Source organism: Lepisma saccharinum, chromosome 6, assembly GCF_977018435.1.
Source record: "Lepisma saccharinum chromosome 6, izLepSacc3.1, whole genome shotgun sequence".
Classification (NCBI taxonomy): Eukaryota; Metazoa; Arthropoda; class Insecta; order Zygentoma; family Lepismatidae; genus Lepisma; species Lepisma saccharinum.
The window spans coordinates 53625369-53644875 of record NC_139234.1 but is presented as its reverse complement, the minus strand read 5'-3'; the positions used below and the strand labels follow the sequence as shown (position 1 = coordinate 53644875).

Genomic DNA, 19507 nt, shown 5'->3' with positions numbered 1-19507 from the left:
TCTGGCCACCCGGTATTGAATTTCCATACGGCTCGAGAGTAAATACGTGAGCTATACACTTCGAAATACACACTTTACGACAACGAATGCACAATAATATGGGCATGCAAATCAGAATCGAATTTTTTTTGGTGTTAAGTAAAGAAATACTAACGCACACATTTCGCAAAATTTCGGGTTGAGCACAAACATTGCTATTTTGACATTAAAAATACAAAGTCTGTATCTTCGTGTAATGATTCAACATGCCATTCTCTAAAAATTGTATGAAAGTGGGCTACATAAGATATTTTTAACCTGAGTGAGTCAGACGATCATATGGATAATAATAATAATAATAACAACAACAATAACAATAACATAATTTCAAGTTTTTCAATTAATCAACCTACGTCACACGAAACTATCAGAGCACAAAATATGTCCTAAGGCTTACCCGTATATTTTCCACTTGATTCTTGCATGCCTTTTGTGAAATGCATAAATTGTTCCGACATGTGGAAGTTTTTGGGTTGCGTGGTATGTACCTAGTTCTTTCATTTTACTTTAAATACTATTCGTTATTCAAATGTTTCCGTTACATAAAAGTAAAACGCATGAATTCTACGCGGTATGTCATGAGAGATAACACATCGCCTTATGTTTATGGAATAGACCATAATAGTCTAGACTGCTTAAATAGTGTTATTAATCAGTGATTACGGTATATTTTCTTGTTAATGAGTGCTGTGAAATAGAAATACCAAAATAGAAATTTCAATTTTTATCCAAAAATGATTTTCTTACAAGTTCAAAAAAATATTAGTTGTACAAAAGATTTTTTTAAAAAATCATATCACAAACAATTTTGAATTCTCTTCTTATATAATTTCGTTTTGTTTTTAAAATTTCAAAGTATGTGACCAATTTTGCCCATAGTTGTGTATCTTGATTTCAGGCTGGTTCACTGGATGTCACCTGTCTGCATGTGGATATTATTTTCTTGCTCGCAAAAGTCACACGAAATTATTATATTTATGTGTCAGAAAAAAGTTCCTTGCTTATGTAAATATACTTATAACAAATTCATTATCGATGTGTTATGAAAACATGTTATATTTTTCTTACTTTACCAGGAATCCGAGATTGTTGAAGTTTAAATTCAACCTCCTAGTTAAGATTAATTTTGTATGCAGCTCTTGTTGCTACCATCGATTTTTATTTACTTATTGTTTCATTGGAGAGCATTAGTACTTTTACCCGTCGAGGCACATTAACGTTAGGGATTGAATCGAGCAGGGGTGCCCATCCCCCCCCCCCCCAAGGCTAATGGCGCATTCCCCCTAAATTCATGTCCAATTATATTATTGACGCCCTCAAACCATATCGTAATCGCCACAAAGTAAATCTCAGAGTGATAATACTGTATAATACGGTTCCTTTTCCAAAGAACTCACAAACCCGTTTTCTTGAGGTAAATATAATTATTTTAGTTACCCATAAAAATAATTACGTGGATTTTATCTTCAGTGTAAATTTAACTTGTTAAAGTAAAAATTTCCTGTGACAACAAGTTAGAAATGCGGATTCGATATGTTTTTGTTCAAAATGTTGAATTTTATATTATTTGAAGGGAAAAAAATCCCCCAAATAATCTCGATGGCGCAGCCTTCACCCCTGTGGGCACTCCTCGTATCGAGACGAGACGAAACAAGATGTGTCATGGCAGCGTGTGGTTTTTGCCTCGTGTGTACTTTTGTCTATTTCTCGGACTCGTCTTGTTGCAAATACCTATCTCGTTCTTGCATAAGTCTCATCTCGATTTTACAAAGGGTATCCTACGCCTCGTTTTCGACCTCGTCTCGGCAACGCTCGAAAGGTCTGCCGGTTGGTATCGTTCTCGTCTCGATTTTTGAAGAAGCTTCAATGTTTCTTTCTCGGTCTCTTCTTGAAACCATCCACAACTTCTACGTATGTTTCATAATGGAAAACTTATAATACTATCTCAAAGAAATTTAATTTTAAAAAGGAATATATTAATATTATTAAAATTTTCCAGCTCTTACGTCTGAAAACCACTTTGTTTATTGTAAAAAATGATAATTTTTGTTAAGATTGAGGGTGGGCGGATGTTTTCTGAAATCAAAAGTTCTTTAGTGTGGTTCGTTTGTCAGATCCATCATCTTGTATCTGGATGAAGACATTATTCCATATTTAGAACGGAGTGATAAAATTTTGTTATTTTATTCCAGAAGAATAATACTTTTTAATTAATGATTTATGTTTAATTACAGATACTGTGTGTAACATCTTTCAAGATGGTGACATCAAAGAAACTAACCCCAATGGATTATTGCAAAATATCTGAATATCATGTGTTATGCCCAGAGTATGAGGTACGAAGTTTTTCATATTATGTATGTGTATGCACTAGGATTGATACATATCTATCGTCTTTGCCTTGCAATCAAGAGGTCCCGGGTTCGATACCGGGTGGGGCACATAGTGCCACTTTAAACTCTAGGTCCAGCCCAGACACAGTTTCTGACAATTATTAAGAATCTATGTGTAACTTTTTAATGTTTTTTTTTCTGTTTTTCTGTTGTTTTTTGTTTGTTTCGATTTGATGTTTAATTTTCTTATAGTTTCAGTATAAAATACTAGTTCAGTACTGTGTAATCTCAATATACAAGACTAGGCCAGGACTTGATCTGCCATAATCTCTAATCTAAGGATTTCTTTGTTGCCACAGACACCTCGTTGTTGCAGAAGAATTCTCGAGGAAGGTGTCGGCGGAAATTACGTGAACTACATCCTCCATCTGCACAATATGCTCCGCAACAAAGTGGCTCTACAGCAGTATTGGTTCGTGGATGAGGGCACCAACAGTTCCCTTCCTCCAGCCACTAACATGTTTGAAATGGTAACTCTTGTCTTTATTTTAAATTATATTAACTGCCTCTTCGGCTGGAAAGCAACGAAAGCTTATTCAGTTGTGTTCGACTGACGTGGTTTACTTTCGTGCCTCAAGAAGACGAGCGCTGCTCGCGGAACAAACAAATTAAACACGCCCACCAACACTGTTGGTAAAAATAAATTGCCGCTTAGATCAGCCGCCAGTTGGGGTGGTGGCAGTCAGTTATAAAAAATAAACTCGTGGCCAGGGTTCAAAATCATTGAAGACTGGTGGAGGTGGAGGAAACTCTTAATTTACACACACATATGTATGTATGTATGTATAAGTACAAATATATATGTGTGTGTGTGTGTGTGCAAATTATTGTATGAAATATAATATACAGGCCTATATTGATGTGTGACTCTATACCACTCAATCATAGCCTGTGCATATACATACACACACACATACTTGTGTGTGTATGTGTGGTGTATGTGTGTGTGTGTGTGTATATATATATATATATATATATATATATATGTGTGTGTGTGTGTGTGTGTGTGTGTGTGTGCGTGTGTGTGTGTATAGTAGAGAAAGAGAGAGGGGGAAGTGTACCAAATGCAGGGCCCCTTGATGATGCTGTAGTCTGGCGGAAATACATGGAGCTGGTAGTTTACGTTATTGTCGCTTGCAGTGCTTGCTTCCATGTTGATTGCTGCGTCTGTTGTTCTCCAATCAGCTCGTGAGTGATTTTGGGCAAGTGAAAAGTTATATTACTCCCACGTTCAATTGCCGTACTTCGGTCATTTGAGAAGTAAATGCATCAACTCTTCCATGTCCTTAATCCCAAGTAGGCCTATAGGAGCTATATTTGTATGTAATTGGTAAGTAATAGAAGGGAATACGTGAGAAATAATTAGCATGAGAAAATAAGCACGTGTGGTCCTAAAGTGGACCACCACTCTGTTTCTAAAGTGGGTCCCCTGTGTTGTTGTGCAACAAGCACAGTATGTGTTTTCGCCCAAGTTCTAATATCATGGAATTCTGGTACAGATTCAAAGAGGATAGATATGACGAAAACATGGAAGAAACTAACAACGGGGAATCAAGATAGCATACCCACATAGATGCTACACGAAAGAGAACGATGGGATTGAAAAAAGCTAGCATGGTGTATCAAGTACCCAGAACAACACTGCAGAGGTTCCTCCACCGCTAGAGAAGGCCTCTGCCACAGAAACAACTGCGACAGATCAACCTCCAACCTGCTGTTCAGCATGTTATCGAGAACAGCAGACGAGTGCAACCATTCCAAATTAGCCCGTTCAACATTTCTTCAGTTCCACGAATCAAGAAGAGGACAGCAAGGCGAGCATGCCGCTGCTGTAACTTCGTCTCCCTTTTATTCCGCATTGGAAGAGTCTAACCACAAAAAACAGTCTCCCTAAAAAACACTCCAAAGCAATCTACATAGAGTGCTTAACGTTTTATTTTATTCCGCAGCATTCCACGTATTGTATTTCAACTTATATTACTAAAATTTGAACGGTTCCTGTTTTCATTTGTACGAAATTTAAGGGACCTTAGGAACGTTTTTCTCCAATTAACAAAATTGCATCTCTTCCAAAAAAATAAAATTTTCACAATGAAGCAATTTTTCTCGCTATGGGAGTAGACATAGCTACTAAACAAGTACATAACGTAGTATTTCAGGCTTTAGTACCGTTTATTTTTACTTCATCGTTCCCTTGATATGTGACAAAAATAAAATGCGGTCCAAAATTTGGTACATTTCCTCTCTCTCTCGCTCACTTGTTAGTGTTACATATGTCACATATGAAGTATTATAGTAGTGTATATTGGTTGTTTCAAAATAGTACTTAGTAGGTATGGTCTTTTTTTACCAATTGAATATCACTTTTTGACATACTTTGACAATTTTTTGTCGATGTTTTAGCGTTTAGCGATGTTTTAGTACAAATTTTCACTATACTCATTTTTCCCCCACTCGTACTTGGTAGGTATATCATGATGTTACGTGATACAACTTAACCTATTCTTTTTTTACGATTATTTAATTTTTTTTACGATCCTAAGTGATATAACTTAACCTATTATTTTTTTTATTTAGGTACTGTTTGAACGTTATTATTTGAGGATCATATTTTGTAGGTATTTTTTTCATCAATCGAATATAAGTTTTTGACATATTTTGACAATTTTTTGTCGATGTTATAGCGTTTAGCGATGTTTTAGTACAAATTTTCACTGCACTCATTTTTTCCATTTATACTTGGTAGGTATATCACGATGTTACGTGATATAACTTAACCTATCTTTTTTTTACGATTATTTAATTTTCTTACGATCCTAAGTGATATAACTTAACCTATCATTTTTTTTATTTACGCACCGAACTAACCTACAAGGGGGACTCCGTTTGTTTTAATATTTCAGTATTATAAGGTTTTCACAAATTTTATATAACCTAAAATGTGTTGGATGTTGATTTTTAGTATGTGGCAATTTTTTATGAATTTTAAAACTGCTCCGTGACCCTTTCGTTCTTCACGTCGTAGGCGAAGGACTTCTCTGCAATCAGGATGACACTGCATAGGGTATCCTCGGGCAAGGCGTCGTGGAACTCGCAGACGACCTTGATGTTGGTTCGATCGTTGACCACAACCTTCTTTCTCTTAGATGTGTTGATGACGGTCATGGGTCTCCGTGCTTTGAACTCGCTGGGCGTGTAGTACATGTCCACGCTTCCCTCGGTCACGCGTTTGTAAGCCGAGAACGCTTCGTAAAGTTTGAGGTAATCGTTTTTGGTCACGTCGAGGTTGTAATTCTCGCGCGGGAACACTTCGTTGCGTCCATTCTTCAGATAAACGTTCTTGATCTTGCAGTCGTCGAACTTGCTGGAATTTTTTTCCTGATTCTTGTCCCTCCCGGTCTGAAAGAGCACTACGACGAAATCTGGCATGTCGAACTGTATGTTGTTGAACTGCGTCGTCACGTCGAATTCCATGTGACTTCCCGACGCCATCTTCTGCACGCACTGGTAACCGTGAAAGTGAATCAACACCTGCGGACTTTTCAAGATCTCCGCTTTGTACTTGAGGGCGTAGTTCGTTTCGTATTCCACCACCGGCATTCTCAATTCCATGCTCCGGATGACGCATTTCGCCGCTTCGGGTAAAGTGTTGGCTATCGGCGTGGTGCCGTCCGGACCCAAAGTAGCGTATCGCATCAGTGCGTCGTTGTCGTTGGCCGCTCTTCGAAACGTGACCCTCAGTCCTCCCTTCCACATGATCTCCTTGTAGTCCGAGAAGAAACCCGGCAGCAGACGCATGGGAAAGAGCACCGTGTGACTTTTCGTCGATATTTTGGTCCCGGCTTCGAATCCCCCGGCCTGGTAGTACGCTGCGTCCGTTTTGGATAATTTCAAAGTTCCCACCGCCGTCGACGTGATGCCTGGATAATCTATTCTGTCGATGACGGTGTTGTGTTTCCTCACCTCCACCTGCGAGAACAGGTGAGGCACGAAGTTGTCCACGAGTATCAAGTTTGCTGCTGCGGGAAACGCGTCTCCGCTTTCCTTCTTCACCACGTCGAATTGAAGGTAGAGGTCCGCTCTGTGAGGATGAACGAACCCATCGCCTACGTCCACGTCGTATTCGATCTCCCTGTTCGCCTCGTTGAGATTGGCGAACGTGCGACGGTTGGGAGGGAAAGATTGCAATTCGTAACTTTCGATTTGCTCCATTTTACATGTATGGTTATTTATTATACGTTGATCTCCACGATGGCCGTCGTAGTGGCACCTGCGAAATCCACCACGTCTCCTTTCTCGTTCGTCACCACCAACTCTATGTCGTCTATGCGGTTGCGACATACTGGAAAATAGATCGGCGAAGAGGGCGTGTAGATGATCGGTTCCATGAACTCGGAACTTGGTTTGAAAGTGGCTATGATTCCCGTCTGCTTGTGACTTCCTAACAATCCGTCCGAGGATTTCGTGATCATACCTTCCGCCACGTTGCAGTGTACGTTCAGAGTCTCTATGGCCAAAAATTTAGGAATGTTGGTTGCTACGTGCTTGATGCCAGCTTCGAGTTTTGTGTTGTTCTCGAAACCTAAAAGTTCTCCCATGGTGCCCAGGTCCACGGTCTCCGTCGCGGATAGGATTTCCACTCTGTGCGTGACCGAATTTTGAGAAAGATATGTGCCTTTGGGTAATTGAGCTTGCAAAGTGGAAAGATTGTATTGACCTGGCGTGACGACGATGTGTTCGCTTCCGACGCTAATTTTGTTGTTGTGCTGGGTGACGTTAGGTATGAGGTACATGCTGTAGAATGCACGCAGAGCCACGGATTTAGGATAGACAATGTCGTCGTGCAGCGTGAGTTTCAAGATTGAAGATTCGCTCGTGAGATGGAACACGCCCATCCTAGTGATGCTGTTTGAGGTTCCACAATGCTTTCTGGAAATCCTCGATCGTAGGGTTATTTATTTTAGAGAGAAACGCGAGCACGGAGAGGCAGAGATGACCGCAGTTCACGTCTCCGAAATCTTGAATGCGTTCGTCGTTGTAGTATATGGAGGTTTTGTTCGTTTTCAGATAATGAACTAAATTTGTAGGTGGAACACCTCCGAAAGAATCGAAAACGAATGCTTTATCATTATTTTTGTGGTAACATATCCAATGCGTGCCTGGATTTTCTTGATCGTCCAAGTTGACTACGCCGCATTTTTTTTTTTTGACGGTTGGAGGTAACGAGTCGGACATGAAAACTCCTCTAAAGTGTTTGATTTGTAACGGTTCGATCAGAGATTCAATGTCTCGGTTGGTGAGTGCTTCTGTTTCTTTTTTTTATATTTCTTCAAAGCATCGAGGTTGCTTTTTTGTTTTTTGGTTATACCTTTCCCCTTCTTCTCCATGGCCAGGTTGTGACGTTTCTGTTCTTCCAATTCCGCCTTGTTCTTCTTCGAGTCGATGACGGTTTTCGCAATGGCGGCACTTCCGCCGGCCAAACTTCCAACGGCCCCCAATGCTGCCAGGATGGCCGGGATGCTGAATATGAAACCTCCGATCTTTTGCTGTTTCCGCGAACGCTGCAATCTTTTCAATTGAGGTGTGCTGAGAAGTAATTTCATTCCGTGTCCTTTCGACAAGCAAGAACGTTTCTTCTCGCGTTGTTTCTTGGTGAGTAACCCATCGAGAGCACCTAGATTTTTTAGATTGGAGTATGGTATCTGGTACACGACACCCTTGGGCTTCATGTTGATGCTCTATGTGTTATTTTCACGGTATGTTATTTATATATATATTCTGAGATTTTTCTTGTGTAGTTTTTTTTACGGTATGTTATTTATATATTTTCAAGGCCTCGCAGTCGTTACACAAATTCTATTACGTGCTTTGTTTTCTTGCCAAGAAGTTCCTTTGTCCCCTTGTACACGATTCGAGTTTTGTTCTCGATTAAAATAGATAGCTTCTCGTCGGATAACATGTTAGCGTATCGATCTGGTAAAAATAGACTGTATTGTGCGTTGAGCAACAGACGTACCTTGGGGCCATACTGGGTAGAAACGATTGAACCGGAAGTTATCGTGTAAGGTTTGTCGACTTCCAATTCCTGAATTTTTACATACTCGACTGACAAATTTAGCATTTGTTTTAATGCTTGGAGATCGCTCATTTTTTCAGTTGTCAGAGTGTTAGAGAGAAATTTAATTGCTTTTTTTCACGATGTGTGTTATTTATATATACCGAAGATTATTTTTTTACGATGTGTGTTATTTATATATCAAGTTTTTTTTACGGTATGTTATTTATATACCCCACCCCAATTTTTGTTTCGTGTTCATGGCGATGGTGGTACCCAGTGCGGCGACCCGTTCACCCAGCGATGCGTCTCTGCTCACGAACCTTTCGAAAGCTGCGTGCTCTAATTTTCTGTCTGCTTCGTGACGTGCATCCAGATCCGTCTGCGTGGTGTTGTAAGCGATGTCGTGATCTTTGCATGCGGCGTCCAACGGATTCACACCCCTGTCTCCTCTCTCCAATCTTTTCTCGAGTTTGGTACCCGGTCCGCAGTACTGGTAGCCAGGTAAATGCATCTCGAAAGGTAACTTGTTGATGATGTCGTTCACGAGTCCCTTTCCTTCGGCCACGTTCCAAAATTTCGGAGGCAGCGTGTTGATGATTTTGATCAGGTAACCTATGCCCTTGTCGTCGTTCACGATGAAGTTGGAAAGTTTCGTGCTGATCATGTCCACGATGCCAACCTTCTCGTTGTAGAAATTACGGTTGCCTGCATTCTCTTCGCCGGCTATCACCAACAATCGGTCCACGAGTTTCCTGACGTCGTCCACCCAAACGAATTCTTTGGGTAACGTGTTGTAGCGTTTGACGCCGCTGCCTGTTTTGACCTGGTTCCAAATCGGTTTGATGAGATTCCTGTACTTCTCGCCGCTGCTCGATTTCACCCTATTCTGCGAGGCGTCGTTGTTCTGGTACAAGGCATCCGTCATGATCAGAATTTCCTTGTAACTTTGGTAATCTTCGTCGGTGTAATCTTTCGGCTGCTTTTTGGCGACGAGTTCCCACAGTCCCACCGTACCCGGATACCTGTTCCAACTATCCTTGTCGCCTAAATTGACTTTAATGTCGTTGCCTTCGAAGGTCACCTTCGATTTCCCAATCTTCCACACCACACCGCCGCCTTCGCTGGTTTCCATGCTGGGATACAATCCGAACACTTCATCCTTGTCGAATTTCCCCGTGCTCAGGTAGTCTCGTGCCAAAGGTCCCAACTCGATTTTATCCGAAGACGTGCTGCCTATGGCTCGACGTCGTGCCGGTGCATCCTTCAGTTCGAACGGCGTCGAAGGAATGCTCGAAATGGGTGTGGGTACGGCGTAACTTTTAGCTGCGAGCGGTACGAGTTCATTAATCAAATTTTTATTTTGTTCCGTGACACTTTTAATTTCTTTACCTAGACTGCTGATGGCATCGATCACGGGTTGATCCTGACGTTTCTTCTCTTCGTAGAATCCGCGATTCTCGGATTTCCAACCTTTGAAGCGTTTCGCGAGGTAATCGCGAAGCTTGAGATTTTCGTCTTCGATTTTTCGTTTCGTCATGACGTTATTTATATACGTCGTTTCTCACAACGTCGCAACGTTTAGAAAATCGTTGATTTTGTTTCTGTATTTTCCGTCGTTGGGTTTTCTCGTCATGTCGATCGTCGCGAATCCGAAATCGTCACCGTTCCAGCAAGTAGAGCAGCCTTCCGAAAATTGATTGTAGTTCATGTCTCCGCCTACGTAGTCATCGTACGCGTGCTTGAGGTTGGTGTGATCTTGACGAAACAAACATATGAAATTGGCGTTGTCGCGCACTAACTGTTTTGGAATTTTGGAAAACGTTTGAGCCAGGTAAAAACAATCCATTCCTTTGTGACGACCTTGCGTGAAAAAGTTGCGAATTTCATTTTGATTTTCCAGGATGGCGTCGTCGAACACAACGACTGAATTTTCACGACAATCGTCGAGTGGTTTTATTTCCGAGGCGAACGTTGCAATGTCCAGACCATCGTACAGTTTCATCAGTTGCTGGTATTTGGATTGCTCCAAACTTTTCGAGAACACGTACAGGTGCCTGTTCTTCCAATTTAACCAATTCGGTGCGAGGAGAAAATTGTCCACGAGCAGTGTCGTTTTCCCACACCCCGAAGGACCTACGATCAGACAGCGGATGCTGTCGGGAAGCAACTCGCCGTTCTTTTTCTTCGTTTGACTTTCCGGATCCGGTAGACGCTTCACCACGTTCCACGTACTCACAAGATCACTTCGTCCGCGTCGATCCAACTCTTTTCCGGAAGTCCCAGCCATTTGACCAAAAGTTTGTCACCTTTCCTACGCAATATTTTCTCGATGAGGTACGTGTCAGGGTGTTTCGTTTTAGAGAGTTCCTCTTCGTAAAATCTTCCTTTCAAAATCTCGCCGCTACTATCTTTTATTATATACGTGTGTCGGTTTCCGGGTAGAACTCGAACCACCGTAAAGAGTTCCGTGCTCCAATTTTTTGTGAATCCCTTCTCGAAGGTGCGTTTGAATTTGCTGATCCTCACCTGGTCTCCAATTTTGTATTTAGCTTTTTTTGTCGTGGGTGTGTACTTTGGACAGTAAACTGTAGAAATTAAACGCTGCTCGTCGGACTTGGTAACGTCGGCTGGCTTCATGCCTATCGTTCTGTGTACCGTATCATTATAGGTGTCGACGAGTTCCGGCAGGATGTCGACCCATTTGTAATTTCCCCGAAGCGTGAATCGTTTCCACATGTGTGTTTTCAAGGTTCGATTGAATCTTTCCACGATGCTGGCTTTGATGTGACTGAAGCTCGAATAATGTCGAATCTTGTGTTTTTGAATAAACTTTTGGAATACGGCATTGTAAAATTCTTTACCGTTGTCCGTTTGCAGAAACCGTGGTCGTCTGCCACCGCTTTCGCGAAAAATTAATTTGAATGCTTCCGTGACGCACGTTCCCGTTTTCGCCTTCAAAGGTAGAGCCCATGCGAATTTCGAAAACGTGTCTATGACGGTGAGGAGGTACTTGTTGCCCTTGTTCAATTTATGTACGTTTTTCAAATTGCCGCTACTCATCTCCACGAGGTCACTTTGCCAGAGGTCGTCGATGCCCTTGGTTACCACAGCCAAACGTTCGTAGTTACGCCGTGCAGGTTTATGCAATTCTTCGACGATGGCTTGCCTAGACATTTTCTTAGAGATTACGTTTCAAGAGAAGCACAAGCGTGATGGGATTCAAAGAGGGTGGCACTCGCTCGTGTTTTGAATGATCAGCTTATCGCCGGCACTCACGTCGAAAACGGTGAGATCTTCGTCTTCGTGTATTTCATATATGTTGCGCGTTTCGTTCCAACGTGCCAGAGGAATGTTTCCTGCTTTCTGGACACCACGATTCGATATCAAAGTCATGGTGGGAACGCTAGCTTTTCTACCGTGAGACCAGTACGAAAATTCGTTTATCTGAATCGTGCCATCGAGGAGAAACTTGTAGTACGGATGATAAGGATGCAACATGTACAGTTTGTTACCTTCGACGAACGTGGAGATTCTCTGTTGATTGGGTACGCTGTTGATTTCGATTGCTTGCAGAGAATGCAGTTTAGCGAATTTAGTGTCGACGCTAACGAGGTTGCTGTGAAGCTGACCCAGCGTGTTTTGTACGGGCAACAAATGCTCGACTATGGTATCCGTTACGGTAGAAAATGACGGTTTGATTTTTACTTCCACGTTCAACTGCTTGTAGTTTTCGTTGAGTTCTTGCAACTTGGCACCGAAAGAGGCCAGCGTCGATTCCTGCGCGGATTCCAGCACTCCAACTTGATCTCTGATGTTGACGACGATGTTCTGAAGGTTCTCGACTTGATTCAATTTCGAGCTCTTCTCGGTAAGATCGTTCACGATGCTTCGCATCTCTGTAAACTGCGTGTGAAGGTCGGCGACGCTCTGCGAAGTGGGCAGCGTCGACACCAGCGAACTAATTTCGTCTCGAATCTGTTCCACGTTCGCCGTTTCCGTTTCTAGTCGTTTCAGCATTCGAGATATGTTTCTTTTCAAAGCGTGCAATTCTTTGGAGGTGGGGAGATTGGCCACTTTACTCTCGAGATCGCTCAATGAACTTTTGATGTCGCTCGAATCGGATAGTGCCGTCACCGCCGTTTTCAATTTTTCCAAATCTTCGCTCGAAGGCACGCTCGTCCGTAGCGATTCCAAGTCACCCTGTATGTTGTCGAGTACGTGATGAAAATGAGCGAGATTCGTTTCGACGTTCAAATTTTCTAAATATTCGATCTTCTGCTGAACCGTGCTCAACGTGTCTTGAATGCTCGTCAACGCTCTCGCTTCAGCGTGAATATTTTTAATTTCTTCGTTGATCAATTCCAAGGACGCCTGAAGCGTAGCGATGGTGGTTTGAATGTGTTCGAAATCTCGATAGGCCTCCAATTGAATTTTTATGTTCGCGACGCTTTTACCGATGACCTGCAGTTCGTCCGACGATGGTAGGTTCGTCATTGTATCTTCCAAAGTCTGCAACTTGGATTTAATTTCTTCCAACGTGCTGGTGAATTCTTCTTGTAATTTGGAAACGACGACATGCAAGCGTTCTACATCAATATCGTTCACGACGGTTTGAAGTTCTGAGAAATTCTTTTCTATTGCGGAAGTTCGTTCTTCGATTTCGAGTTTCAATTTTTCCAAATCTTCATTTTTCGATTGAAATTGCTGTAATTTGGCCAAATCATTTTGAAGCGAATCCACGCTCAACTGTATATTTTGAACGCTGTCGTAAGAAGGTACGTCGACATAATTTTTTATGAGCGTTTTCAGTTCGGAATCGATTTTCAGAATGGGGTCGAGACATTGCGTTTGGAGCGTAGCGATTTCCGACTCTAAACTTTTGTTTAAGGTTTCCTGCAAAGCGATCAAATCGGTCCTCAACTTCTTAACTCGAATGTCCAACATGAGAATCTCTTCTGCGTGGTCTACACGCTTGGTGTTGCCGAAAATGTCGTTAGGCATTTTGTTAACGGTTATTTATAATAGGATAGACGATTCGTAATTCTACGAAGAGAGGAATAAGTTTGTCGTAATCTCCGAGGAGTTCTATGTAAAAATAATCTCCTGCAGACACATCGTACGTAATGTTAGAAAGCATCTTGTCGTGCTTGATTCGAAAAATGTTCTTGCCGGTTGAAATTTTGATTTCGCCTGCGTTTTCCGGATTCACGGTGATTTGAAGTTTCCCGTCGATCGGAATTTCGTAGAAATGTAAATTGTTATTAAAAACATAAAACATCTTGCCCACATCGTCATCCAGTTTCGTCCAAATGCTGTTGAGGTGAATGATCAACAGACCGTTGAGTTTAGGTAACACGGAAGGTAAGACTTCATGATCTGATATGGTTTCCATAATGATCTGTTTTTTGAAACCGAACAAATTCATAGGCATGCTGGTTATTTATTCTCACAACGTTGCAACGTTTAGAAAGTCGTTGATTTTGTTTCTGTATTTTCCGTCGTTGGGTTTTCTCGTCACGTCGATCGTCGCGAATCCGAAATCGTCAGCGTTCCGAAAATTGATTGATCAACAGACCGTTGAGTTTAGTTAACATGGAAGGTAGAAATTCATGATCTGCCGTGCGGTGTACAGTCTCCATTGTTTGCTTTCGGAAACCAAAGTGATTCATTGTCCTTGCTAGTTATTTATTGTGTATGTGAGATAGTTAATTTTTTTTATTTTAGTTATAGTTATTTAAGTTCATTTTTTTTTCATTTGCATTGCCTACAATTTTTACTAATTTCTAAACGATAGTGCCCCCAAGGCAACGTGTGGATTCCACAAGACAAAATACATCTTTTATCGTCATGCGGATCTAATGCTACTTTCCTAACTTTGTTTGTTGTAATCACGTGGTCTACACTTTGGATTCTTTGTTCTATGCTTAGTATCGTCGATTGTGAGTAAAGGCAATCAATGTAATCGTGGAAGGTGAGTTTGTTCTCCACCGTATTTTTGCCCACACCTTTTGCTTTCTTCGTGACGCTACTCTCTGTTCTCATGGCATACATCTTCGAACGCAAACCCGCGAACTCAACAATAATATCGCCGTTACATTCATCTTTCAGTTTACCTAGGACTTTTTTGTTGAGGGATGGAATTCCAAATCTGTTGGGTTGAGGGTACGCAGAAGTATCGAAATACTCAAGCATGGAAGGATTTTTTATGTCTTCGTATAGGTTAGGTGTTTGTATGCTGTAAATGAAGCTGTCGGTGTCCGTGTACAAAAGTGATATTTTATCATTGTAGAAGGGTTTCATCACGTCATAATGAAATTCGAACATGTAAAGTTTCGACAAGTCGAGAACCGTTGCGCCAACGTAAATTGGTTTTCTGAATTTCATCAATTTTATATCTAGATTGAAAAGTGCCAAATTCTCGTTGTAAATTTTTCTCGACTTGAATCTAGGATCGGCTATCCACTTCCGACATTTATTCTTATCGGAAATTAATTTCACGTCTACGTGCTTTCTAACATTCTCCATGGTCTTTCCGTACACCGCATTGTTCATTAATTTAAAAAAGTCCTTGTCTAAATCGGAAGTGGCGGCTGTTCTATGTTGTGTGTTAGTTTCTATGTAAGGTCTTAACCACGTGGAATGTTTAAACTTTAGTATTCTTCTAACATTTACTATCTGAACACCCTTCCCAATCAAAAACCGGAGATTCTTGTAGTGGACGACGTATCTCTGTTTAGGATCCAATGTTAACAAAAGCTTGTCTTGAACCGAGTCGGGTGGACATTTGATTTCGGGAGTCGGAGGCAAATCCGAAAACGTGTCGTGCAGGTGGTCGGAGAATTGGAGATCTACCTCTGCGAAGAAACCACACTCGCTATCGTCGAAATGAATAATATCTATCGAAGTGGGATCTAACCATTCGAATCCCCCGTAAGGAAGTTTCTGAACCATGGCATGTCCGTAGAGATTATTAACGTCAGCGTAGAAGATGTAATTCGATGCTCGATTTGAATCGTAATCTTCTTTCATGTGTACGTTATTAGCTTTTGCATGTCTCTGTACGCATTGCACCATTCCACCTCGTATCCCTCTTTCGATGAATAGCAACATGTCAACGTCCGATATCAGTTCCAGCTTGACCTTTGTCTGGAATAACATTGCCGACCACGCTAATCCCGGTAGACTGTAGAAATACGCTGGATCTAATTTATAAATATTCGTTGCCGTTTTCCTGAACGCTTGAAAAACATCCGCGAGTATCGTCACATCCAATTTTAAGTATGCGTCGTGGTAGTCTCCGAGTGTCCTACATTCTAATTTCTCCCACATGAGTTGCGCGTGTTGGTATTCTTCTTCCGCGATTCCTTTCTCTCTGAGTCTGCTGTAAAATTCTCTTGGAAGTGGAAGAGCGTCGTCGTTAAATTTAGAACCATCACTAACATATTCGTAAGGATAAACCCCTTTACGTCTAACGAGTTCTATGTCTACGTTGGGAAAACTAGCTCTAGTTATTTTAAATTGATCGTCGGTGAGTTTGTTCGCTAAAGCATCCAGACTTGCAGAGAGAAATCTATACGAATCCAGGAAGCGCATCTCGATTGTATTTTTCGTTCCCGGAATCGACACTTGCTTGCTGAGACTAATGTAACGTTCTTCATTCTCGGCCAAGACACCTATACGTTTCGGATCGTAGCCAAGATGTCTCACCAGGTGGTGAAAATCATATCCGCTTCCGTTGTGAAAGAATATGGGGATGAATTTAGGTTTCTGGATTTTAAGATTGCACGTGTTGCAAATTCCACCTATGTAGTTTCCGCTGAAATGATCGTGGTGGAATATTTTTTTGTTCTCATCAGTGAAACTTTGATCACATACCGGACACACCTCAGTGGAATTGTAATTTTGAAGTTCATTTTCAGTTAAAGGTGCCATCGGTTTTGATGTAAGCAGTACGCTACCAATTACCTCAACCTCCTCCACCATTTTTTCCAGGAAGTGTTCGATTACATTTGGCCCGCGGTATATATATGCTTCATTTATTTTATCACGTCGCACAACAACATAGCCGAAACTATTAGGTTGATGAAGCTGGTACGGCGTTGTGGAGGAAATTTCAGGATCCGGTTCGCAGTAGGAGAGTGGTTTGAGGAACGCCTCGAAATCTGCGACGATGACTGCGGGATGTTCCAACAATGCCTTGTGCATTTTGAATTCTTCGACTTTGTTCGTTTCGGGCATCAACATTCTAGCCGGTCTGTTGTCGCCGCAATAAATTTTATGTTTGGCAAGTTTCTCCAGAGCAATTTGACGTCCGGTGTAATTTCGATAATCGAGTTGTTTTCGATCGTCGAACGTGGTTAGGCATCTCGGGCAAACTTCGATGTTGTTTGCATGCTTGGTTGATTGACTTCTGACCAAACGTGATAGTGAACGAATTAGCGTATAGTGATGAACATCCTCGTTGGAAATTAGAAGGAGATTTATTACACAGGCATCGTCATCGTCGATATCGCTTATCCTGACAGGGTGCACGAGATATTTATCTGACGTGAAGGAATACACATTAATAGCGATGCGTTTTCCGGTACGATTTTCGAACTTTGTTATATCCGACAATGTCACCGGGTATTCAATGTCAGATATTACACTTTGAAAGTCGGTCTCGTATTGTTTGTAATGTCCAACCCACTGTGGATTATTTGACCAATGAATCTGGTGCAGTGCAGCCAACACACACCAGAGGAAACACTTGTTATCGCTGTTCTGTATATTTAACACAGCCCTCTTGTGTTGAATGTTCGGTGGAAGAGGAACGTAGCTGGAAGCGCGAAGAGGCGAGAATCGGTTCACGTAAACAGTTAACGTGTGAGGACTTCCACATAGAGACCATCCCGACCCTTTAGCCTCGAAATCGTCATGTTTCTTAACCAGCTCGTTGGAAACTTTATAATAGAAGTTGTCCAAATTTTCGACGTCCGCCAAATAAAGAGTCTGGTTTTTTGTACGATGATAAAAAATACTTGTTGTGCCATCAATTTTCTTGTATTCAGAAAACAGAACAACGTATACTTTTATAGAGTTGTTTTCAAGTTTATCTTTTAAAATATTTAGTACAGATGTTTTCGTTTCATCCAAGAAACTAAGGATGTCACGACCTGGTTCTGACTTAATTGAAAAATCCTGGAGTTGGTCGTTAAATGCAGATCTAATTGGTTTGCGTTCATTAGATAATTTAATTTGCTTGGAAGTGGAAGCTTCCGTTTCTGAATTATCGATTTTCCTTTTCGATGTTCCTTGTTCGGTCGATGGTTTGCAAATTTTGAGATGTTTACTTAAATTTGTAATGCTGATTATTTTTCCGCATCGAGCACAGGGCTTAGAAGGTAACGAACGATTAATTCTCGAACCTGTTTCGCCACATCTTGCCCTGTGTACCGATAAATTGTTCCTTGAGATTAGCTTCCCACAAGTAACACATTCAGTTTTATCATTTTTACGATTGAAACTGGTGGTGGATGCCATTGCTTTCTCCAAAATCACAGAAATCAAAAAGTCTAGTATATAGCGACACAATTTTCAGGTATGTTATTTTATATAGAATTTCTTGGAGTGATTACAAAACTCAAAAATTCAATCTACTGTAAATAGAATTTCAGGTATGTTATTTATATAGAATTTCTTGTGTGCGAATACAAAAACTCAAGAATTCAATCTACTGTAAATACAATTTTCAGGTATGTTATTTTATATAGAATTTCTTGGGGTAATTACAAAACTCAAAAAATAAATCTACTGTGAATATAATTTTCAGGTATGTTATTTTATATATAATTTTCACGGGGCGTTCAATATTGTCAACGGTATAATATTTGAGTGCGTCGCTTGTCGCCTAAACACTACAGCTCACAGGTCGGTAAAATCTGACATGAAAGCAGATAATACGTTTATGTCTTATTTATATATAATTTTCACGGGGCGTTCAATATTGTCAACGGTATCATATTAGAGCACGTCGCTTGTCGCCTAAACACTACAGCTCACAGGTCGGGAAAATCTGACATGAAAGCAGATAATACGCTTATGGCTTATTTATATATAATTTTCACGGGGCGTGCAATATTGTCAACGGTATTATATTTGAGGGCGTCGCTTGTCGCCTAAACACTACAGCTCACAGGTCGGGAAAATCTGACATGAAAGCAGATAATACGCTTATGTCTTATTGTCAACGGTATTATATTTGAGCGCGTCGCTTGTCGCCTAAACACTACAGCTCACAGGTCGGTAAAATCTGACATGAAAGCAGATAATACGCTTATGGCTTATTTATATATAATTTTCACAGGGCGTACAATATTATCAAGAGCATCATATTTGAGCGCGTCGCTTGTCACGTAAACACTACAGCTCACAGGTCGGGAAAATCTGACATGAAAGCAGATAATACGCTTATGGCTTATTTATATATAATTTTCACGGGGCGTACAATATTATCAAGAGCATCATATTTGAGTGCGTCGCTTGTCGCCTAAACACTACAGCTCACAGGTCGGGAAAATCTGACATGAAAGCAGATAATACGCTTATGGCTTATTTATATATAATTTTCACGGGGCGTGCAATATTGTCAACGGTATTATATTTGAGCGCGTCGCTTGTCACGTAAACACTACAGCTCACAGGTCGGGAAAATCTGACATGAAAGCAGATAATACGCTTATGGCTTATTTATATATAATTTTCACAGGGCGTACAATATTATCAAGAGCATCATATTTGAGCGCGTCGCTTGTCACGTAAACACTACAGCTCACAGGTCGGGAAAATCTGACATGAAAGCAGATAATACGCTTATGGCTTATTTATATATAATTTTCACGGGGCGTACAATATTATCAAGAGCATCATATTTGAGTGCGTCGCTTGTCGCCTAAACACTACAGCTCACAGGTCGGGAAAATCTGACATGAAAGCAGATAATACGCTTATGGCTTATTTATATATAATTTTCACGGGG

General features: G+C 41.1%; 1 protein-coding gene across 1 annotated transcript in view; it reads left to right on the top strand.

The window, feature by feature from the left end:
- The first annotated feature begins 436 nt into the window (after positions 1–436).
- Positions 437–19507, top strand: part of LOC145989073 (venom allergen 5-like) — a 29193-nt gene continuing 10122 nt past the window's right edge. Inside the window, exons 1-3 of the mRNA XM_083124368.1 lie at positions 437–519; positions 2274–2375; positions 2732–2902. Of these exons, the coding sequence (XP_082980494.1) occupies positions 463–519; positions 2274–2375; positions 2732–2902 (330 nt within the window). The 5' untranslated portion in view covers positions 437–462. The remainder of the gene's footprint in view (positions 520–2273; positions 2376–2731; positions 2903–19507) is intronic.